At 35.7% G+C, this 23,822-nt stretch overlaps 1 protein-coding gene across 2 annotated transcripts in view; it reads right to left on the reverse strand.

Moving 5' to 3' along the window:
• PKN2 (protein kinase N2) overlaps positions 1 to 23,822 on the reverse strand; it is a 134,585-nt gene that overhangs the window by 43,253 nt on the left and 67,510 nt on the right. For both annotated transcript variants that reach the window (XM_061183929.1, XM_061183928.1), the window contains exons 7-8: positions 4,554 to 4,739; positions 3,476 to 3,585 (exon numbers count right to left, since the gene is read on the reverse strand). In XM_061183929.1, the coding sequence (XP_061039912.1) occupies positions 3,476 to 3,585; positions 4,554 to 4,739 (296 nt within the window). The remainder of the gene's footprint in view (positions 1 to 3,475; positions 3,586 to 4,553; positions 4,740 to 23,822) is intronic.

A 23,822-nucleotide genomic window follows, 5' to 3' on the forward strand; every position in this document is an offset into this window, starting at 1 on the left:
AGAGGAATGGATAAAGAATATGTGGTACATATATACAATGGAATATTACTCAGCCATTAAAAAGAATGAAATAATGCCATTTGCAGCAACATGGATGGACCTAGAGACTGTCATAGTGAGTGAAGTAAGTCAGACAGAGAAAGAGAAATATTGTATGACATTGCTTATATGTGGAATCTAAAAAAAAAAAGATACAAATGAACTTATGTACAAACAGAAACAGACTCACAGACTTAGAGAACTAATTTATGGTTACCAGGGGGGCAGGGTGGGAGGGAGGAATAGTTAGGGAGTTTGGGATTGACATGTACACACTGCTATATTTAAAATGGATAACCATCAAGGACCTACTGTATAGCACAGGGAACTCTGCTCAATATTCTGTAACAACCTAATTGGGAAAAGAATTTGAAAAAGAATACACACATGTGTATGTGTAACTGAATCACTTTGTTGTACACTTGAAACTAACACAACTTTGTTAATCAACTATACCCCAATATAAAATAAAAAGTTAAAAAAAAAAAACTTTACTGAGCGAGAACTTACTACAGCAGCTCAGTTCATTTTTTTAACAGTACTATTCTTTGTACTGAAATGAAATCTGCCATCATTGACTTCTGCTTTGTCTTCCACACCCACAAAGTATACAGTCAATCCAAGGATGGAAGGAACATGTACTACAGCTTACCACCTGCCCCTTTTCCAAACATTTGGCAAACACTGCTACTTGATCAGCATAAACAAGGACCCATCCAGTAAACCTTGACAGTGAGTTCCAGAAAGTTACTACCAATCCATCAGAGTCAACACACACAAATGGAAGTATCATTGCTATCACTAGTTTAATTCTTGTTTTACATGTTCCTCCTTTTAACTTTAAAGACAGTTACCAAATCTTTGTTAAGTCTCTTCTTTAATAGATTTTAAATCCCATTTTCCTTCAACTGTTCCATATGTAACAGGATTTTCATCATCTCACCATTCCAGCAACTCTTCACTGGATAAGCTTTTATAAGGTTAAGATCCGATCTAGGGTATGATCTGATCCAACCCAGATTTTTCTATTTCTCTTTGGCAAACCTTCCTTCTCCTCCTATACTTGGAATACTACTTAAGATTTGATTGTTAGACCTTTTTTTTCTTTCTTTATAAACTCTTTCCCATTATGGGCTGCTAACTCTTTTATTAGCTTCTATATTTATATTATTTCTATTTGATCATCTAAATCAGATGATGAAAAATCCCCTATTAAAAGCCCTTCAACTATCTTCTAACTTATTGATTATAAAGACCCTAGTAATCTGACACCCACCTACATCTGCTATTTTACTTCTTTACACTGATCTCTGTTCATGATTTTTATTCTTACAACACATCACGTTTTCTCCTACCCCAAGGCGTTGTATGTTTTTTCTCCTTTGCTGGGAACACTCTACCTGGATCTTTTTAAGTCTGGCAACTTTACCCCCATCGGGTTTCAAGTCAAACGTAGCCTCCTCAAAGAGACTTTCCCTAATTATGTCCTCTACCTAAAATAGCCCCCACCCCCTTCTTTAAAATACCTTATTTACTTCCTTCATTGCACTTGAAGATTTAAAAAAAAAAAAACTTGTTAACTATTTGTCTTCCCTCATTAGAATATAAGGTCAATAAATATAGGGACTTTGACTATTTTGGTCAATCATAACCAGCATCTAGAATGGTGCTTGACATAGAACAGAAAATCACTGACTATTAAGCCTAAGAGTTCCATTACAGCAATTCCTACATATATCTCTTTTTTTCTATTCCTACTGCCACATTTTACTTCAAGTTCTCTTCACCTTACAGTTGCAGCACTGGAGTAACCTCCTGCCAATTTATATGCCTTTAGTCTCTATTCTCTCAAATTCATTCTTCATACATACCCCAAGATCAATTTTTCTATTATGTCTCTCTCATCCCCACTACCAACAAGTATAAACACCTTAGCCTAGTATTCAATGTCCTCAATATCTTTTTAACTGAAATCATACACAGTTTCAGACGTAATGGTAAAAAGTCTGCAAATAATCAGACATATACTGAGAAGCCACTGAGGTATAAGTTCCTTGAGGAAATCTTGAGAGATCTTGTTTATATTGTTTGTTGCTAATCTATCACCTGGAAGTGCCTGGAATACAGTATGCATCAATGAATAAATGAACAAATAATTTCATAATTTTTAATGAATTAAATGAATGATCCGAAACTAGAGAATGAATGCCTAGATGAAAGTATTATTCTTTGAAGATGAGTCTGGTTCTCAGACACATGGAGATTAGTTAGTAAATTACTTTAGTAAAAATAGCCAACATTAATTGAGTTCTTACCACTAGCCTAAGATTTTTACATGGATTTAATCCTCACACATTTCAGTGAGGTAGATAGTATTAAAGATAAGGAAACTGGTATACATAAAAAGTTAAGCATTTTGTTCAAGTACATTTAATATTTAAGTGTCAGACACAGTATATCTGAACCAAGAAAAGCAATGATGAGGGCCTGATTAAGATACTGGCTGTGAGACAGAAAAAAATAAACTGGAAAAAATATTTTAAAAGTAGAGGCCAGAGCAGTAATTGCCACCTCACATCATCATTAAGCACTATAAATCTGCTCTCACTAATATATGTAATTTTTATTTTATTTTATTTTTTTATATTTGAATTTTATTTTATTTTAGTTTTTATACAGCAGGTTCTTATTAGTCATCCATTTTATACATATTGGTGTATACATATCAATCCCAATCTCCCAATTCATCACACCACCACCCCCACGCCACCCCCAAATATGTAATTTTTAAAATGACATATGTACCATCAATCTGAATACTAAATGACAAGAAGCTTAATATCTTTCTTATTTTTTAGATAAAATTATGATTAAGTTTTAATATTTTCTTCCCACACCCCAACGGATAGATTAGAAACTAAATAATAAAGTTATCATCGTGGATTTAAATCTACTGTGGACCAAGTTAACTTCTGCTGGGTTCTACAGCTACAGATTGCATTCTAGCCACTCACACTATTCATGAAAGCCACTGAGATACATGGAGGAATGGTTGTCTGAGCACAATAGCTCACTTCAAATCCAGCTTTGATAATATAACCAACAAGTGGTGAGTCAGAAGAATCACCTTAGTGGTCAGAGAGCACAATATTAAAATAAAAAAAAAAATTTCAATATTAGATGTCACCTGATTGCTGATCTTTCAGGGTAGTACAAAGTATACATTTTCAAATCACTGCACAAATGAAAACTCCTGCAGCAGTCCGATAAGGTAGATTTATGTATACCTCATCAGATGAGAAATGTCAAAAACACCTAGGTCCTTCTTATATGCTGTTAAGAATAAAACTTACCAAAGTCTTCTAAAACATAAAATTTACATTAAAAATGAATTATAAATATAATGAAAATTCAAGTAAAAAGTTTCTCATCTTACCCTGTCTAGTTCCAGTGTAAACTTCTGGTCCCACGACTGATTGGAAATGGGTTTCCAGCTAGTTTGACCAACCACAGTATTATCTAGCTTCAAAACTGCACAGACATCATCTGTAATTACAATTTAAAACTTGCTTAAATATTTTAAAACCTTTAAAATAGAAATGCCACTGTTCAATATCAACAAAAGTCTTACGATCCTTTGAAAATAAGTTTTTCTTACTCACTACTGAAGCTTTTGAATCTTAAATGGCTAGTTTTATATATACACTCCCACTAGACCCTCCCAAGTTATCCTTTGCGTTTCACAAAAACACAAATAGTAATCGCTATTTCGTTTATATTAAAATGTAACTGAAAGGACTAACAAGTGACCAGTAATTGTTTGTCACGTGTGTATTTACATATCAATATCAGTCATCCAGTTTTTCTCCCTCTACATTTGCTATTTATTAATGTTGTTACCTTAAACAATTTTTATTTTCACATTTTTCCTAAAGTCTCTCTCTATATACAGGAAAGCACAGACATACTGTACTAGGTTGAATTATCACATGCCTTTCCCACCAGTTGTATAATTACATCATAGTTTATGATTACTTTAGAGTGTCTCCAAAGTACTTCATAAACCTCTCCCATTTTACTTTACCACCTTTACCCACTGCCCCATTTCAGTTTACTTCTGGGACACAGTCCTAGTTAAACATGTTTAGTTCAGTGGTTAGCTATCAAAATTTCAACGTTAGTTTAGAGGTGTCATTATACCATGAAAAGAATCAAGATGTGACACAAAGAGTTTGACATAAAGAGTGATGTTCAATATTTCATTATTCCAAAAGAATTAATGTTATATGTCATTCAGTTTTCTAACATATTTTCAGCAGGGTAAATTTTGTAGCCTTTTAAATTTTCTTGTCATTATAGCTTTTGATATTTTAAATTTAAATTATGGAAATCATAATTCTAAAGTTTGTTGTCCAACTCTGACTCTTCTCACTCTTCTCTGTCCCCACTGCTCAGCCCTTTGTATAGGCCCTTTAATTTGTTATATGATTGTTAAAAAAGTCTGATTACTGAACTGGATAAGTCATCGGTTTTTAGGAGATTTCGACTACTTCCACTTTTACTTTTACTCGTTCTGCTCATGAAAGATGATCTGGTTTCACTTGGACTCCAACCAGGTAGTGCAACCGATGCTGCTTTTGACCGTCCGGGGACATTCTCTAGGATATCTTGACAGCCCATCAGACGAACTTCCAAAGTACCTGTAGCATGAACAAATATCAAATAAGAAAACATCAATACTCAACATATAAAATTATGTTGTTGTTACCTATTCAGAAATAGGGGGGAAAAATATCTGCTAAAATAACAAAATCTCTTCTTCCAGAGCATCTTCGAGGTAACTATCATCTTTACTGCTCTATTTAGAGAAACCTATTAAAAACTCTTAATTAATTAAAACAACTATAAAAAAATGTATAGAAAGAACAGCACCAGCCAAAAGCTATTTGTCGGGCATAGAACAAAACTAGTTACATAAACTTCTTGTGTATCTGAATACTCATTTCTATAATTCCATGGAAAAATTACAGAATTATGTGGATAAAACATGTGGGAGGGGAAACATAAAACTAAATAATATGCCTACTAAAATAAACATAAAGAAATTAGAAACAAGGAAATCTGACAACGGAAATAACAGTTGTGTTTAATACCTATATAGTTAACACAGAAAAGGACTATAGGGGGTTTTTTTTGGCATAAGTAGATGGATTTCTGTTCTATTTGAGATGTAAAATAACATTATCTTTTCACTTTAATAGTTTAGTTAGTCAAATAATTATGGGCTATAATTATCTAAGCATAAAGTAATTGTAATTTCCTTAGGCAAATACATACTAAAAGTGTTCAAATGGAAATGAGGAACTGTGAGCTTAGCCATCTGGAGATACGGCTTTGTCATCATTTGGGCTAGACTTAGTGTACTAAAATTTAAAATGGTGCTTCAGTATTAAAATTTTAGATACTGCCCATAGTATAGCACTTTAGGAAGAGTATTTCCTGGTAAAAGCTGTCCCATTAAACTTAAATAATTAAAACTTAATTTTATTTAAAGTTTTTAATTATTTAAAAGTAACCAAAGGACTCTTTCAACAAAGTAAAAAAGTCTGTATTTAATCTCAACTCAACCAAAAAAAAAAAAAAAATCAGACAAAAAATATGAAAAAAACAGTGTTAAAGAAAAGGGACATCAGGCAATGAAGAACAGTGATCCCTGAGAGAAGAGTCCTAAGATTGCTTACTGCCTTGAGAACATCTAGGACACAGCACAGGGAGGGAGAACTCAGGTGGAGCCAAGTGGACTACCTGAGTTAAGGAGACAGAACTGAGAGTATTGAGACTGAACTGACTGAGGTGGCTAGATTTCACAGGCAGAGTAAAGGAAAAAATACAGCTGTCCAGAGACAGAATCCCTGAGATGTGCAGAAGGTTCTCCAGACCAAGTATTCAGTCTTGCCCCAGGAGTAGAGAATAATTACCCTTAGACTAAATGATGCTCTAGTCCCACATAACAAATCTTAAAAGCATTACCCAAAAGATCAAACTGTTTCCAAGTAACCTAACTATGACACAGAACAAAGCTCAAAAATATCTGTAATATTTGTAGGAATACAAAAATACCCAGCACCTAACAAGCTAAAATTCCAAATGTCTGGCATTTAATCAGAGATTACCAGGTATATTTGTTTTCTATTGCTGCATTACCAACTATCACAAACATAGTGGCTTAAAACAACACCCATTTGTTATCTAACGGTTTTGTAGGCCAGAGTTTGAGTGGGCTGGTCTGCACTCTCTGTCAAAGATCTCATAAGGCTGAAATCATTGTGTCTGCCAGGCTAGGCTCTTATCTGGAAGTTCTAAAGAAGAACCTGCTTCTAAGCTCATTCAGGGTATTGGCAGAATCTAGTTTCCTGCAGCTGTAAGAATAGGGATCCTATTTCCTTGCTGGCTGACAGCCAGGGGCTGTTTTCAAGTTCTAGAGCTGACCTGCATCCCTCGTCATGTGACCCCCCCATCTCTATGCCAGCAATGGCACATAAAATCCTTTTTATGATTCATATATGACTTCCCCTTCTGCCACTGGCCAGAGAAAATTTTCTACTTTTAAGGGGCTCACGTGATTATATTAAACCAACCCAGATAACTGTCCTTTACGATAACTCAAAGTCAACTGATGAGTAACCTTAATTACATATGCAAAAATCTCCTTTGCCATATAATGTAATATTATCACAGAAGTGATACCCCATCATATTCATGGGGGAGGGATTCTGGGGGTCATTCTTAATATTCTGCCTATCACACCAGGGAAGCAAAGACACAGAAAAGTGGGACCCATTAAAAAAATAAAATCAAATGAAAACCAATACAAAACTGGTATAAATGTTAGGAGTAGCACACATTCACACAGTTATTATAAATATATTCCATCTGTTCAAAAAGTTGAATAGGGACACTGAAGAAATCAGAAAAACACAAAACAAATTTCTAGAGATGAAATTAACATTGAGATTTTTAAAAAAACCCAAAAAACTGGATGGGATTGGTGGCACATTACACATTGCAAAAGTAGAGGCTAGTGAACTTGAAGCTAGAGCAATAGAAATGATCAAAAATAGAAGACAGAAAGTAAAGACTTGGATGGCAAAAACAACAACAAAAAACCGGCATATATGTGAGCTGTGAGTTTAACTTCTAGTGTCCTAATACATGTGTACTTGAAGTCCCTGATGAAAAGCAAAGAGGATAGGGAACAGAAAATATATTTGAAAAAATAATGACTGAAAAGTTGCCTAATGTAGTGAAAACTATAAACCCAAGAAGTATCCAAGAAGTTCAATGAACACCGAGCAAAAGAAAAATAAGTAAATTATACCAAAGCATAACATAATCAAATTTCTCAAAACAAATGATAAGAGAAAGTATTAAAAGCAGCCAGAAAAAATGACATGTACATATAAGATTAGGACAGCAGCAGATTTCTCATTAGAAACACTGAAAGCAAGACAGAGAAGCAATATCTTTAAAGTACTGAGGAAACAAACCATGAACTTAAAATTCTAAGCCTACTGAAAATTTATTTCAAAAATGAAGCTTTTTCAAATATAAAAATGGATAAAGAACCCATTATCAGCAAATTACCATGTGATCCATCCACATAATTCCTAGGTATTTATCCCAGTGAAGTGAAATCTATGTTTACACAAAAACTATACAGGGATCTTATTAGCAGCTATTATTTGAAAAAAGTACAAAATGGAAACAACCCAAGTATCAATCACAGGTGAATGGATAAACAAGTTATGGTATATTCACACAATTGAATACTACCAATAATAAACAGAAAAGAACTACTGATACATGCAACATAGACAAATATCAAAAGAATTATTCAGAGTGAAATGGCCAGATTCCCACCCCCAACAAAAAAAAGAGTATGCACTGTATGATTCAATTTATATAAAATTCTACAAAGTGAAAACTAATATCTAGTGACAGAAACAGGCCAGTGATTGCCTGGGGACAGGTGTGGGGAAGGAAAGCATGAGAAGAGCAAGAAACAGAGATTACATAGAGGCACATGAGGATACTTTTGGGGATGATGGATATAATCATCTTGACTGTGGTGATGGTTTCAAGACTTTAAATAGATGACAAAACTTGTCAAATTATACACTTTAAATATGTGCAATAAAACTGTTCCAAAAACTGGATATTGATAATGGTGGTGTGTATTTCCTAAAAATTTTAAACTATACTTAAAATCGGTGAAAATTTATACACTATAGTATATAAATTATGTCCCAATAAAGATTCTAAGCATGAGGGGAAACTTCAATCTTATGTTTGGTTAGGCTATGGAAATCTTATCTTACTGTAAAGTATTAAGGCAGATTAAGTATAATGGAAATTATTTCAATTCTGGTTCAAAAGAAACAACTTGTGTCTGTGTGTTTTATTTGCTTTTTTGTTGTTGTTAAGGTAGCAAACTTAGTTCATTTCCACTGTAAATGCTCAGATGTAAAAGTCACCCTGGGAAAACTGTAAACATCTGGCTACTACTTCAAACCCTGGTAGCTTATTAAATATTTTAGTAATTTCAATGTATTAGGAGATGACAATGTTCAACACCTGCTTTCATTTAGAATAAAACCTGGAGGGATTTAAGATCTTTATTAAGTATCTAGAAGTTTCTTTCTTTTATGAGGTGACACAATTGCTATTGCATATAACCATATAAGAAGTGGCTTAAAATTACATTTTTTACTTTTATAACCCATAATATGAAATTTTAAAAACAAGCAAATCCAAGAAGTAAATGTTTGTATTCATAAGCAATAGCTAAAATTCCATTAGAACAAGTAAATACTTTTTTGTTTCTTTTAACTTTCTGGAAAAACTGTTTTATATCAATTTTACTAATTCAGTATTTCATCTTGGTACAATTAACTTTTCTTTAATTCTGAGGAATCTTCTTTTATAAAAACTAGTAAATGTCTCAAAATTTGGACTAAAAATTAAATTATACTTTATATCAAAGTAATTTGCAAATTTTAGTATTATAATCATACAACCACAAAAGAAACCAGAGCATAAATGAGATAAACCACAAATAATAGCATACAGTAAAAACTCAGGACAGCAAATACTCCTACTACTTATCTATGCTAATCCTTTATCATGTCTAATCCTTTATTAATTAATATCACTACTATTTCTCTTCCTAGTTAACTCCATATTTAGTTTAAGGTCCAGTAGATAAAGTAATTTTTTAAAACACCAAAATATCTTAAGAATTATAAGATACTTCCTTTTAGACTGGTGATTTACATCACTATGAGTAAAGTTCATTAAGGGAATGAAGAACAGGGAAAGAGAGAACTAAAAAGAGGTTAAAGAGTTGGGAAGAGCAACCAACCAGAATAGAAAAGGAAAATAATTTCCAGCCATATCAGCTGATTTTCCAAAATGTGGCTTTATTACTTTTCTAAAAATACTGTTTAACAACCATATTTTAACCAATGGATCATTCTGAAACTCTTGAATATTAAAAATATGTTCAGCCTTGAGCCATAAGATGGTGAAACTTAGATGTACAGTCCCTGCCTTATTATCAAATGACATTTACCAAATACCTACTGAGTGTATAACGTATCTTGTGATAGGGGTTAAGATTACATGTAGGTAGATGACAAGGTCTTCATAGGTCTATATCCCAGTTTTGATTGAAAAAAAAAAACAAAACAGTAAGAAGATGGATAATAAGTCAAAGACATTAAATAGGCACTCTGCACTAACCAGATTAATTGTGGTAGAAGATTCATGGTAGGAGTTATAGAAGATGTGGCTGGAAAGATAAATGCTTTATTTTATTTACTTATTTTTTTAATTGGAATACAGTTGATTTAAAATGTTGTGTTAGTTTCAGGTGTACAACAAAATGAATCAGTTATACATATACATACATCCACTCTTTTTTAGATTCTTTTCCCATATAGGCCATTATACAGTACCGAGTAGAGTTCCCTGTGCTATACAGTAGGTCCTTATTAGTTATCTATTTTATATATAGTAGTGTGTATATGTCAGTCCCAATCTGCCAATTTATCCCTACTCCCCCTTTCCCCCAGTAACCATAAGTTTGTTTTCTACATCTGTAACTCTATTTCTGTTTGGTAGATAAGTTCATTTGTACCCTTTTTTTAGATTCCTCATATAAGCAATATCATGGTATTTGTCTTTCTCTGTCTGATTTACTTCACTCAATATGACAATCTCTAGGTCCATCCATGTCACTGCAAATGGCATTACTTCATTATTTTTTATGGCTGAGTAATATTCCACTGTACATATGTACCACATCTTCTTTAACCATTCCTCTGTTGATGGTCATTTAGGTTCCTTCCATGTCCTGGCTATTGTAAATAGTGCTGCAATGAATATAGCGGTGCACGTATCTTTTGAATTATGGTTTTCTCCAGATATATGCCCAGCAGTGGGATTGCTAGATCATATGGTAGCTCTATTTTCAGTTTTTTAAGGAACCTCCATGCTGTTCTCCATAGTGGCTGTACCAGTTTACATTCCCACCAACAATGTAGGAGGGTTCCTTTTTCTCCAGACCCTCTCCAGCATTAACTGTTTATAGATTTTTTGATGATGGCCATTCCGACGAGTGTGAGGTGATACCTCATAAGATAAATGCTTTAAATATTTAAAATACAATGGAGAATTTAGAACAGAGGTTCCCAAGCTTTCTCGTTTCATGATACCCTAATGTCTCAATTTTTTCATTGTGCTTCTAGTCTGAACAATGTACCTAACAGTTCTGTTTCATAAGATATTGTAACAAATTAATTAATAACTATTTGAAAAATAATACACGTAGTTTGAAAGAAAAAAGTAATCTTGTTTCATTCTTAAATAACCATGATCACTTCCTAATGAGATGTGTGTATCTATTGGGCACTGTATAACTTATCAAACTTTGGGATTAGATTTGGAAGTGCCACCCTTATCTTCTATTCCATATTGATTTTCCCATAGTATTTATCATTATAGCAGTAAAGGAAAAACCAGGAACACCCAGCTTCATCAATATATGACATAATCAGAAGGCATGTAGTTCAACCTAATGCTGAAACTCCAACTACCTTGAAGCTAGTAGATTAATGGTGATGGTAGGAAGTGAAGTAATACTGTGTTTCCCTCAAAAACTTAAAATATCCTGTTGTACCCTCGTGAATTCATTTTGGCATCCCAGGGTACCTCAGATTTAGGAACTCAGTTTGGTAACTGCAGATTTAAACTGATCTTAATAGTGGCAACAGCATTGTTCAACTGTAAATTTCTCCTTCAAGGTTTAATGTAGAAGTCTGCCATAATATAAAGCTGATTAATGATACCCAAAGGTACTAGAATGTGATAGTATGCTACGCAATTCTGAAGAACACTTTCATATCCTCAAAATATTTAATGACATTGTTTTTAAGGTAAAGCCCTCTCTGACATTCATATTGATAAGATAATTTAAGGATTCCTGGAGAAGAGGGAGGCCTGTGTATCAAAAATATGCCACATTCACATGGGCCATAAAAACCTTTGTAGGTAATGGTAAGAAAATGGTAGAGTTGCAAAGTCCAAAGGCAGTTTCTCCACAGAAACACAGGAAAACAAACAAACAAACAAATAAAACCGGGAAACTACTTATAATCAACTTTAACAAAAATCTGGGAAACAAAGGTTTACTGCAACCAAGCAAATGCTTGATCAAAAAATGCAATGAATACTTCGTAGGAGAGCTTTCCGGCATTTTAATTTATCTTTGCTTCATCCCTCCTCCCCCCACCACCCCCAATGGTTTGGTGATAGTCCTGAAGATAGCAGGCTGCATTCCTGGTACAGGTTCCCGGTGCCAGAGGGAGCAGAGAAGACTTCATACTCAAAGAACTGTGGATGCCTGCTTTGACCTCTCTGAAGGCTCCCTGAAGGATTAACAGAAAGGGTTTACCTTTTTTTCACCTAAGAAATCTCCCAGAACAGAGAAATAGCTAAGTGGAGGGCATTTAAAGGCAAGTGAACAAACCACTGAAGCCGGGAGCAAAGGATATCAGTTGTCTATATTGTTTAATAGACATCCTAGAATCTTGGGGAAAAGCTAGGGAGTAAACTCTTTTAAGGAATAAGAGCTTTGCAATGCTTCCACATGTTACTGGAAAACTAGAAGGCTAGATGCAAAAGGAGACATCCTCAGAAGAGATCTGAAAAGGCCCTAAGCTCGCGCATCTGGCAGATCTTCAAGCTCTGTGCAAGCAAAGGCAGAGTTATAAAACGCCTGGGTGAATGTTAAAGGTATGCCTTGGCACACAAACACAGAATTCAGCTGCAAACATGGCAAATTTTCTTTCTGCTTGCAGGCATTTGGAAGTCCTAGCCACAGCAATCAGAGAAGAAAAAGAAATAAAAGGAATACATATTGGAAAAGAAGTAAAACTGTCACCGTTCGCAGATGACATGATACTATACATAGAAAATCCTAAAGATGCCACCAGAAAACTAGAGCTAATCCATGAATTTGGTAAAGCTGCAGGATACAAAATTAAGGCAAGAAATCTCTTGCATTCCTATACGTTAACAATGAAAGATCAGAAAGAGAAATTAAGGAAACAATCCCATTTACCATCACAACAAAAAAATAATAAAATACCTAGGAATAAACCTACCTAAGGAGGCAAAAGACCTGTACTCGGAAAACTATAAAACACTGATGAAAGAAATTAAATATGATACAAATAGATGGAGAGATATACCATGTTTTTGGATTGGAAGAATCAAAATTGTGAAAATTATTACACTACCCAGAGCAATCTACAGATTCAATGCAATCTCTATCAAATGACCAAGGGAATTTTCCCCAGAACTAGAACAAACAATTTTACAATTTGTATGGAAACACAAAAGACCCCGAATAGCCAAAGCAATCTTGAGAAAGAAAAACGGAGCTGGAGGAATCAGGCTCCCTGACTTCAGCCTATGCTACAAGTATAGTAATCAAGACAGTATGGTACTGGCACAAAAACAGAAATATAGATCAATGGTACAGGATAGAAAATCCAGAGATAAACCCACACACCTATGGTCACCTAATCTATGACAAAGGAGGCAAGAATATACAATGGAGAAAAGACAGTCTCTTCAATAAGTGGTGTTGGGGAAACTGGACAGCTACATGTAAAAGAATGAAATTAGAACACTATCTAACACCAAACACAAAAATAGACTCAAAATGGATTAAAGGCCTAAATGTAAGGCTGGAGACTATAAAACTCTTAGAGGAAAACATAGGAAAAACACTCTTTGAAGTGTTTTGAAGTGTTTGAAACACTCAAATCACAGCAAGATCTTTTTTGACCCACCTCCTAGAGTAATGAAAATAAAAATAAAAATAAACAAATGGGACCTAATTAAACTTAAAAGCTTTTGCACAGCAAAGGAAACCATAAACAAGATGAAAAGACAACCCTCAGAATGGGAGAAAATATTTGCTAATGAAGCAACTGACAAAGGATTAATCTCCAAAATATACAAACAGCTAATGGAGCTCAATATCAAAAAAACAAACAATCCAATTAAAAAATGGGCAGAAGAGCTAAATAGACATTTCACCAAGGAAGACATACAGATGGCCAAGAGGCACATGAATAGATAGATGCTCAACATCACTAATTATTAGAGAAATGCAAGTCAAAACTACCATAAGGTATCACCTCACATTGGTCAGAATGGCCATCATCAAAAAATCTACAAACAATAAATGCTGGAGAGGGTGCGGAGAAAAGGGAACCCTCTTGCATTATTGGCGGGAATGTAAGTTGATACAGCCACTATGGAGAACAGTATGGAGGTTCCTTAAAAAACTAAAAATAGAACTACCATATGACCCAGCAATCTCACTACTGGGCATATACCCTGAGAAAACCACAATTCAGAAAGACACATGTACCCCAATGTTCATTGCAGCACTATTTACAATAGCCAGGACACAGAAACAACCTAAATGCCCATTGACAGATGAATGGATAAAGATGTGGTACATATATACAATGGAATATTACTCAGCCATAAAAAGAAACCAAATTGGGTCATTTGTAGAGATGTGGATGGACCCAGAGTCTGTCATACAGAGTGAAGTCAGTCAGAAAGAGAAAAACAAATATTGTATATTAATGCATATATGTGGAACCTAGAAAAATGGTACATATGAACGTATTTGCAAGGCAGAAATAGAGATGCAGACATAGAGAATGGACATGTGGACACAGAGGGAGAAGGGGAAGGTGGGATGAATTGGGAGACGAGGTCTGACATAAATACACTACCATGTGTAAAATAGATAGCTAGTGGGGACCTGCAGTATAGCACAGGAAGCTCAGTTCAGTGCTCTGTGATGACCTAGATCGGTGGGATGGGGGGAAGGGGGGAAGGGAGGTCCAAGAGGGAGAGGATATATGTATACATATAGCTGATTCACTTTGTTTTACAGCAGAAACTAACACAACATTGTAAAGCAATTATACTCCAATTAAAGAAAAAAAAAAAAGTGTCAAAACACTAGTTGACCACTAACTTAATGGAGACTTCAGTGACCACACATGACAAAAAATACAGTCTTTAGCAAATAAAGTCACTAAACAACTACACCCTGTTTCAAACAGCAATAAGAAATTATAGAAAAGGGGAGTATCTTCCAGTTACACATTATAATATTCACCATATCCAGCTTTCAATAAAAAATTATGAGGCAAGCACAGAAATAAGAGAGTATGGCCAAATCACAAGCAAAGCAGAAATTCACAGAAACTATCCCTGAGGATGATATTGGATTTACTAAACAAAGACTCTATACCCACTGTCTTACATATGGTCAAAGCTTACATGTGGTCTAAGACCTAAAAGAAACCAAAAGGAAAAAGAGAGAATGGTATTTCAACAAATAGGGAATATTAATAAAGACACAGAATTTATAAATAAGAACCAAATAGAAATCCTGGAACTGAAAAGTACACTAACTGGAATTTTAAAAGTTTACTAGAGATGTTCAACAGCAGATTTGAGCATCCAGAAGAATAAGAAAACTTAAAGATAGCTGAACTGAAGTATCCAGTCTTAGGAACAGAAAGAAAAAAAAATGAAGAAAATTCAATGTAATTCTATGTTACTTCAATAATTGGGGAATGAGGGACATTACATGAAGGGAAACATTGATAGGAACTACAGCTGACTTCTCATAATATTGGGTTGGCCAAAAAGTGCCTCCGGTTCTTAAATAAAAATAAAAGACACATTTCACACTTTCACCAAGAACTTTATTGAACAACATGTTCACCCTTTTGTTCCACTACCTTCTGCCATTTTTCAGGGAACTTCATAATTCCATCTTCCCAAAATGTTTTATCTTTTTGAGCAAAGAACTGTTCCAGGTACCTTTTACAGTCTTCCAGGGAATTGAAATTTTTTCCATTAAGAGAATTTTGTGAAGACCTAAATAAATGGAAATATGAAGGTGCACCGTCTGGTGAATATGTCAGATGAATCAGAACTTCCCAGCCAAGCTGTAACAGTTTCTGCCTGGTCATCAAAGAAACATGCGGTCTTGCGTTATCCTGATGGAAGATTATGGGGTTTTCTGTTGACTAATTCTGGATGCTTTTCATCAAGTGCTGCTTTCAGTTGGTCTAACTGGAGCAGTACTTGCTGGAATTAATCGTTTGGTTTTCTGGAAGGAGCTCATAATAGAGAACTCCCTTCTAATCATACCATATATACAACATCACCTTCTTTGGATGAAGACCAGCCTTTGGTGTGGTTGGTGGTGGTTCATTTTGCTTGCCCCACGATCTCTTCTGTTGCACATTATTGTACATATCCACTGTTCATTGCCCATCACAATTTGTTATAAACACAGAACACTTTCATTACGTTTAAGTAGAGAATCGCAGGCAGAAATACGGTCAAGAAGGTTTTTTTCATTTAACTTATGTGGAACCCAAACATCAAAGCGATTCACATAACCAAGCTGGTGCAAATGATTGTCAACACTTGATTTGGTTATTTTGAGTATGTCGGGTATCTCCCGTGTGGTATAACGTTGATTCTTCTCAATTAATGTCTCGATTTGATCGCTATCAACTTCAACTGGTCTACCCGACCACGGAGCATTGTCCAGTGAGAAATCTCCAGCATGAAACTTTGCAGACCACTTTTGACATGTTTCATCAGTCACAGCGCCTTCTCCATATACTGCACTGGCGTTTCAGTTCCGTTTTAACCTTTCTTGAAATAATAAAGCATAATATGCCGAAAATGTTGCTTTCTTCTTCCATCTTCAATATTAAAATAGCTATACAAAAATTCACCAATTTTGATAAGTCTTTTTTAAAATGCACGCTGATATAACAGCTGCACATACAATCTAACAAAATTGTTTCAAATGAAGTTAAAGACAACTAAGTGCTACTAGAGCGATCTTATGGAAAAAAACAAACAAAACTTTTGGCCAACCCAATAGAAAGAGGAAAGCTAGAAGACAATGAAATCACATTTTTAAAGAGCTGAAAGGAAAAAAACACCTATAGAGGTTTTCTACCGACAATATTCTTTAAAAATGAACATGAAATAAACAAGAAAAAAGTGGAAAAATTAGACTCTACCACATCTTCACTACAATAAACGCTAAAAGAAATGGCTATGGGCTAAAGGAAAATTCTAACAGGAAATCTCAAGTACAACAAGAATAAGTGAAGAACAACAGTAAGGATAAATGAGCCATTAGATATAAAGAACAATGTTTTGTTTTGTTTTTTGAAAAAATACTTTGTAACAAAGTAAATTACAGTTGACCCTTGAACAATGTGGGGGTTAGGGGCACTGACCCTTCTCGCAGTTGAAAATCCACATGTAGCTTAACAGTAGGTTCTCCACACACTCACAGATTCAATTAACCATGGATCATGTATATCCTTAAAGTTCTTAGCTCTTTAAAGTAAAAACAACACTAGAAGATGTACAGTGGAACCTTGAACAACATGGGTTTGAACTGTGCAGGTCCACTTATACGTGAATTATTTTTCACTAGACACATAACTACAGTACTGTATGATCCACAGCTGGTTGAGTTCACAGACATGGAGGGCTGACTGTGAAGTTATATACAGATTTGTGACTGCACAGAAGGTCGGTGCTCCTAACCCCAGTGTTGTTCAAGGGTCAGCTGCAGATTAAGGCACAGGTAGAAGTAAAATATATTACAATGAGGATAAACAGGGCGAAGTGGAAGAATTTGCAAATATTTCTCCATAAAATTTTTAAACTGATTTGGAAGTAAGAGAGTACATTATGATCACAGACTGTAATAAGTTCAATATGCATACCTGAATCTCTAAAGTAAACAATAAACACACCACACACACATACGCACAGGCATAATTAAAACACTGTTATGGGACATGAAAAGGAATAATGGAACTGTTTGCTTCAAAAACAACTACAAAGGCCAGGAAATGATGAACAGAGAAAAAAGAGTAAATGCAATTCAAACATCAAGATTGTAGAGTTAAATACATATCAAGAATAATATTAAAAGGACAGTTTATAAAGGGTACATGGAAACTTTTGAGGGTTGATATGACAAAAGTTATCAAATTGTACATATCAGATATGTGCAGTTTATGTATACAAATAAAGCTGTTAAAAAATATAAGACTAACAACTTCAATTAGATTTTCAGGTTAGATAAAAAGAGACATCTATATGATGTACATAAAATATATCACTTTAAGTAGAAAAGAACAAACAGGTTGAAAATAAAAGGATGGAAAACTTCATTAGGTTACCTTAGGCATACAAAGGATAGTATGGCTCTACTAATATCAGACAAAGTAAACTGTAAATCTATTTTCAGAGATAAAAGGAAATATTTATAATGATAAAAGAGTAAGTTGATCAGTAAGACATAAAGCTAAATGTGTATGCTACTAATTAAAAACAAGACAAAGCAAAGCAAACAGGAGGTAAAACTCAACAGACTTAAAAATGGTTTGCAATCGACCTAATCAATTTGACACCTGGCTTAATTATGTTAAGAGACTTTGTGAGAACTTCTCTTTGAGCTCTACTAAAGCCAGGTTTTTGGAGAGATCTTGGTGTTCATGTTTATGAACAGGCTCATGGGAGGTTGCTGGTGGGAGGTTGCTGGTGGGAGGACTCCCTGAGTTCTGCTGCTTGTCTCTGCTTCATAATATCTGATATTCATGAAAGCTGATGCTTGTTTCTGTGTTTACATCTGTGTCTCTGAGCCCCCCAAAATGTCTGTACATCAATAAACATTTGTTCTACACAAACAAATAAACAAAAAAACCAGAGACTAGGCGATTTCTGGGATACCACAAAGACTACAAAAATACACATTATGGGGATCCCAGAAGGAGAGAAGAGAGAAAACGGCAGAAAGAATATGTGAAGAAATGGCAGAAAACTTCCCAAATTTGATGAATGACATGAATCTGCACATCAAGAAGCTCAAAGAATCCAAGTAAAATAAACTCAAAAGAAATTACCATTCTGAGGTGTGTTATAATCAAATTGTGAAAACCAAAGACAAAAGGGAATATTGACAGCAGCAAGAGAGAAGCAACTCATCACTTAGAAAGAATCCTCAATAAGTTTAAAAGTTGATTCTTCATCAGATAGCATAAAGGCCAGGAGGGAATGGGAGGACATTTTTAGAATGCTGAAAGAAAAAAGCTTGTCAACGAAGAATTCTATATATGCAAAACTAACCCTCAAAAATGAAGAAAATAAGCGATTCCCAAATAAGCAAAAGTTAAGGGAGCTTATTACTAGCAGACCTTCCTAGAAGAAATGCTAAAACAAGTCATCCAGATTGAAATGACAGGACACTAGACAGTAACTTGAAATCACAGAAAAAATAACACCAGTAAAACTAACTATATAGGTAAATTAAAAGGTCAGTATTACTATATTTTCAATTTATAACTTTGTTTCCTATATGACTTAAAAAACAAATGCATACAACAATGATTATAATCTAATATATAATAATATAATATAAAGGGCACACAATGTATAAAGACATAATCTATGTCAACAAAAATATAATGGTGGGGAGGCACAGCTGTATAGGAGCAGAGCTTTTGTAGGCTACTGTGATAAATTTAGGTTGTTAACTGTAACCATTAGAGTAACCACTAAGAAAGCAATTTAAAAATATACAGAAAAGGGGGGAGGAGTCAAGATGGCATTGTGGGAAGACACAGAGTTAGCGTCTCCCCACAACTAGGGTGCCTGCCAGTCGCTGGTGGGGGACTCTGACCCCCAAGGAGATGGGAGGAACCCCAGAGTGAACCGGTAGGATGTAGGGGGACCAAGGGGAGAGAAGAAGTGGAGGCCAGACAAGATTGGCCCCCCAGAGGCCAGGGAGATCAGGAGAGGCAGGCCAGTTCCCCCACCCCCAAAGCCCCATACAGGCAACGTGGGTCCTGGGGGCATAGAAAGGAGGCCAGGGAGATTAGGAGAGGCAGGCGGGAGGGACACCCTGGGAGGAGTGGGTGAGGGGCGGAGGGCGATTGCCCCGCCAACTGGGGCCCAGGGAGCCTGCTGAGCTCCCAGGCCGATCCCCTGCCCTCAAAGCCCCCTCCAGGTTGCCTGGGTCCTTGGGGACATAGGAAGGAGGCCGAGGGAAGAAAAGGAAAGGAAGGCGGGAGGTGCCCTCTGGGAGGAGCGGGAGAGGAGTGAGGGCAATTGGCCCGTCCACTCAGGTTCTGGGAGCCTGCTGAACTCCCACGCCGATCACCTGCCCTCCAGGGCCCCTCCAGGGTGTGTGGGTCCTTGGGGACACAGGAGGGAGGATGGGGGGATCAGGAGAGACAAGCGGGAGGGGCCCTCCCAGACCCCAGACCGGAGGAGCAGGAGAGGAGAGGAGGGCGTTTGTCCTGCCCACTTGAGCCCAGGAAGCCTGCTGGGCTCCCAGGTGAGGTCCCCTGACCTCTGAGGCCAGGGGTGGGGGGCACACCTGGGCCCCTTCTGTTCCTTGAGCCTAAGCCCCACCCCCCACAGCCCCCAGGGCCTTTTCTAGCCCTTTGGGTCCTGAGCATTGACCCCGCCCACTGCCCAAACCTCACCCTTGCCTAGGCCCCACTCTCCACAGCCAAGGCCTCCCACGCCCCCCCCCCCTTTTTCATTTCTTTTCCCTCCTCCTCTTTTTTATTATTGTGGTACTGATGTACCTTCCGGGTGTTGATTCATCTATATTTTTATTTTCACATTCTTTCTAATATCATATCTGTTAGTTTCATAGTCTAATTTTATTTTTTACTTTGTTACTGTTTTTTTTTTTTTTTGCCAACTCACACGGCTTGCAGGATCTTGATTTGCGAGCCCAGGGTCGAGTGGAAGCTCCTGTGGTGGGAGCTCTGAGCCCAAACCACTGGACTAACAGAGAACCTCAGACCCCAGGGAATATTCATCAGAGTGAGGTCTCACAGAGATCCTCATCTCAGCACCAAGACCCAGCTCTACCCAATAGCCTAAAAACTCCAGCATTGGAAGCCTCAGGCCAAATAACCAGTAAAACAGAAACACAATCCCCCTAATAATAATAATAAAAAAATGAGATGGCAAAAAAATATGTCACAAATGAAGGAGCAAGGTAAAAACCTACAAGACCAAATAAAAGAAGAGGAAATAAGCAATCTACCCAAAAAAGAATTCAGGGTAATGATAGTAAAGATGATCCAGAATCTCAGAAATAGAATGAAAGCATGGATTGAGAAAATACAAGAAATTTTTAACAAAGATCTAGAAGAACTAAACAAGAAACATACAGAGATGAATAACACAATAAATGAAATGAAAAATACACTAGAAGGAATCAGTAACAGAATAATGGAGGCAGAAGAACAAATAAGTGAGATGGAAGACAAAATGGTTGAAATAACTACCAAGGAGCAGAATAAAGAAAAAAAAATGAAAAGAATTGAGGACAGTCTCAGAGACCTCTGGGACAACATTAAATGCAACAACATTCGAATTATAGGGGTCCCAGAAGAAGAAGAGAAAAAGAAAGGGTCTGAGAAAATATTTGGAGAGATTATAGTGGAAAACCTCCCTAACATGGGAAAGGAAATAGTCACCCAAGTCCAGGAAGCACTAAGAGTCCCATACAAGATAAACCCTAGGAAAAACACACCAAAACACATATTAATCAAACTAACAAAAATTAAATTCAAAGAAAAAATATTAAAAGCAGCAAGGGAAGAAAAACAAATAACATATACAAGGAATCCCCAAAAGGTTATCAGCTGATTTTTCAGTGGAAACTCTGCAGGCCAGAAAGGATGGGCATGATATACTTAAAGTGATGAAAGAGAAAAACCTACAACCAAGATTACTCTACCCAGCAAGGATCTCATTCAGATTCGATTGAGAAGTCAAAAGCTTTTCAGAGAAACAAAAGCTAAGAGAATTCAGCACCACCAAACCAGCTTTACAACAAATGCTAAAGAAACTTCTCTAGGTGGGAAACACAAGAGAAGAAAAAGACCCACAAAAACAAACCCAAAACAATTAAGAAAATGGTAATAGGAACACACATATCGATAATAATCTTGAATGTAAATGGATTAAATGTCCCAACCAAAAGACACAGAGTGGGTGAATGGATAAAAAACGAGACCCATATATATGCTGTCTACAAGAGACCCACTTCAGACCTAGGGACTCATACAGACTAAAGGTGAAGGGATGGAAAAAGATATTCCATACAAATGGAAATCAAAAGCAAGTTGGAGTAGCAATACTCGTATCAGATATAATAGACTTTAAGATAAAGACTGTTACAAGAGAAAAGGAGGGACACTACATAATGATCAAAGGATAAATCCAAGAAGAAGATATAACAATTATAAATGTTTATGCACCCAACATAGGAGCACCTCAATACATAAGGCAAATGCTAACAACCATGAAAGGAGAAATCAACAGTAACACAATAATAGTAGGGTACTTTAACACCCCACTTTCACCAATGGACAGATCATCCAAACAGAAAATAAATATGGAAACACAAGCTTTAAATGATACAATAGACCAGATGGATCTAATTGATATTTATAGAACATTCCATCCAAAAGTGGCAGAATACACTTTCTTCTCAAGTGAATATGGAACATTCTCCAGGACAGATCACATCTTGGGTCACAAATCAAGCCTCGGAAAATTTAAGAAAATTGAAATCATATCAAGCATCTTTTCTGACCACAGTGCTATGAGACTGGAAATCAATTACAGGAAAAAAACCTGTAAAAAACACAAATATATGGAGGCTAAACAGTGTGCTACTAAATAACCAAGAGATCACTGAAGAAATCAAAGAATAAATTAAAAAATGCATAGAAACAAATGACAACAAAAACACAATGACCCAAAACTTATGGGACGCAGCAAAAGCAGTTCTAAGAGGGAAGTTTATAGCAATTCAATCTCACCTCAGCAAACAAGAAAAATCTCAAACAATCTAACCCTACACTTAAAACAACTAGAGAAAGAAGAACAAAGAAAACCCAAAGTCAGTAGAAGGAAAGAAATCATAAAGATCAGAGCAGAAATAAATGAAATAGAAATGAAGAAAACAATAGCAAAAATCAGTAAAACTAAAAGCTGGTTCTTTGAGAAGATAAACAAAATTGATAAACCCTTAGCCAGACTCATCAAGAAAAAGAAAGAGGACACAAATCAATAAAATTAGAAATGAAAAAGGAGAAATCACAACTGATACCGCAGAAATACAAAGGATTATAAGAGACTACTACAAACAACTATATGCCAATAAAATGGACAACCACGAGAAATGGACAAATTCTTAGAAAGGTACAATTTTCCACGACTGAACCAGGAAGAATTAGAAAATATAAACAGACCTATCACAAGTAATGAAATTGAAACTGTAATTAAAAATCTTCCAGCAAACAAAAGTCCAGGACCAGATGGCTTCACAGGTGAATTCTATCAAACATTTAGAGAAGAGCTAACACTGATCCTTCTCAAACTCTTCCAAAAATTTGCAGAGGAAGGAACACTCCCAAATTCATTCTACAAAGCCACCATCACCCTGATACCAAAACCAGAAAAAGACATCACAAAAAAATAAAATTATAGACCAATATCACTGATGATCATAATACTAGCAAACAGAAATCCTTAACACTAAGACAACTTGACTATGCTGATTCTTTTTTTTTTTTTAAATAAAAATGTTATCAACTGGAATTCCCAGCACATACTCCTATCCACTGGAAAGAAAATTCCAGACCTGCAGAAGCCTGGATGGGAGTAATTTGATGATAAGTACTCTTGATAAAAAGTTAAATACAGGTTTCTATATTTCCCAACTCTTTTATTTGCAAATGAAAGTAACAATGTTGACCAAATATATTTTTTTACTGCTCAATAAAAATGTGAATACTGCCACTTAAAAAAAAAAAAAAACAGAATCCAACAGCACATTAAAAGGATCATACACCATGATCAAGTGGGATTTATCCCAGGGATGCAAGGATTCTTCAAAATATGCAAATCAATCAATGTTATACACCACATTAACAAATTAAGGAACAAAAACCATATGATCATCTCAATAGATGCACAAAAAGTTTTTGACAAAATTCAACACCCATTTATGATAAAAACTCTCCAGAAAATGGGCA

The sequence above is a fragment of the Eubalaena glacialis genome, chromosome 3, assembly GCF_028564815.1.
Source record: "Eubalaena glacialis isolate mEubGla1 chromosome 3, mEubGla1.1.hap2.+ XY, whole genome shotgun sequence".
In the NCBI taxonomy this organism is placed as follows: domain Eukaryota; kingdom Metazoa; phylum Chordata; class Mammalia; order Artiodactyla; family Balaenidae; genus Eubalaena; species Eubalaena glacialis.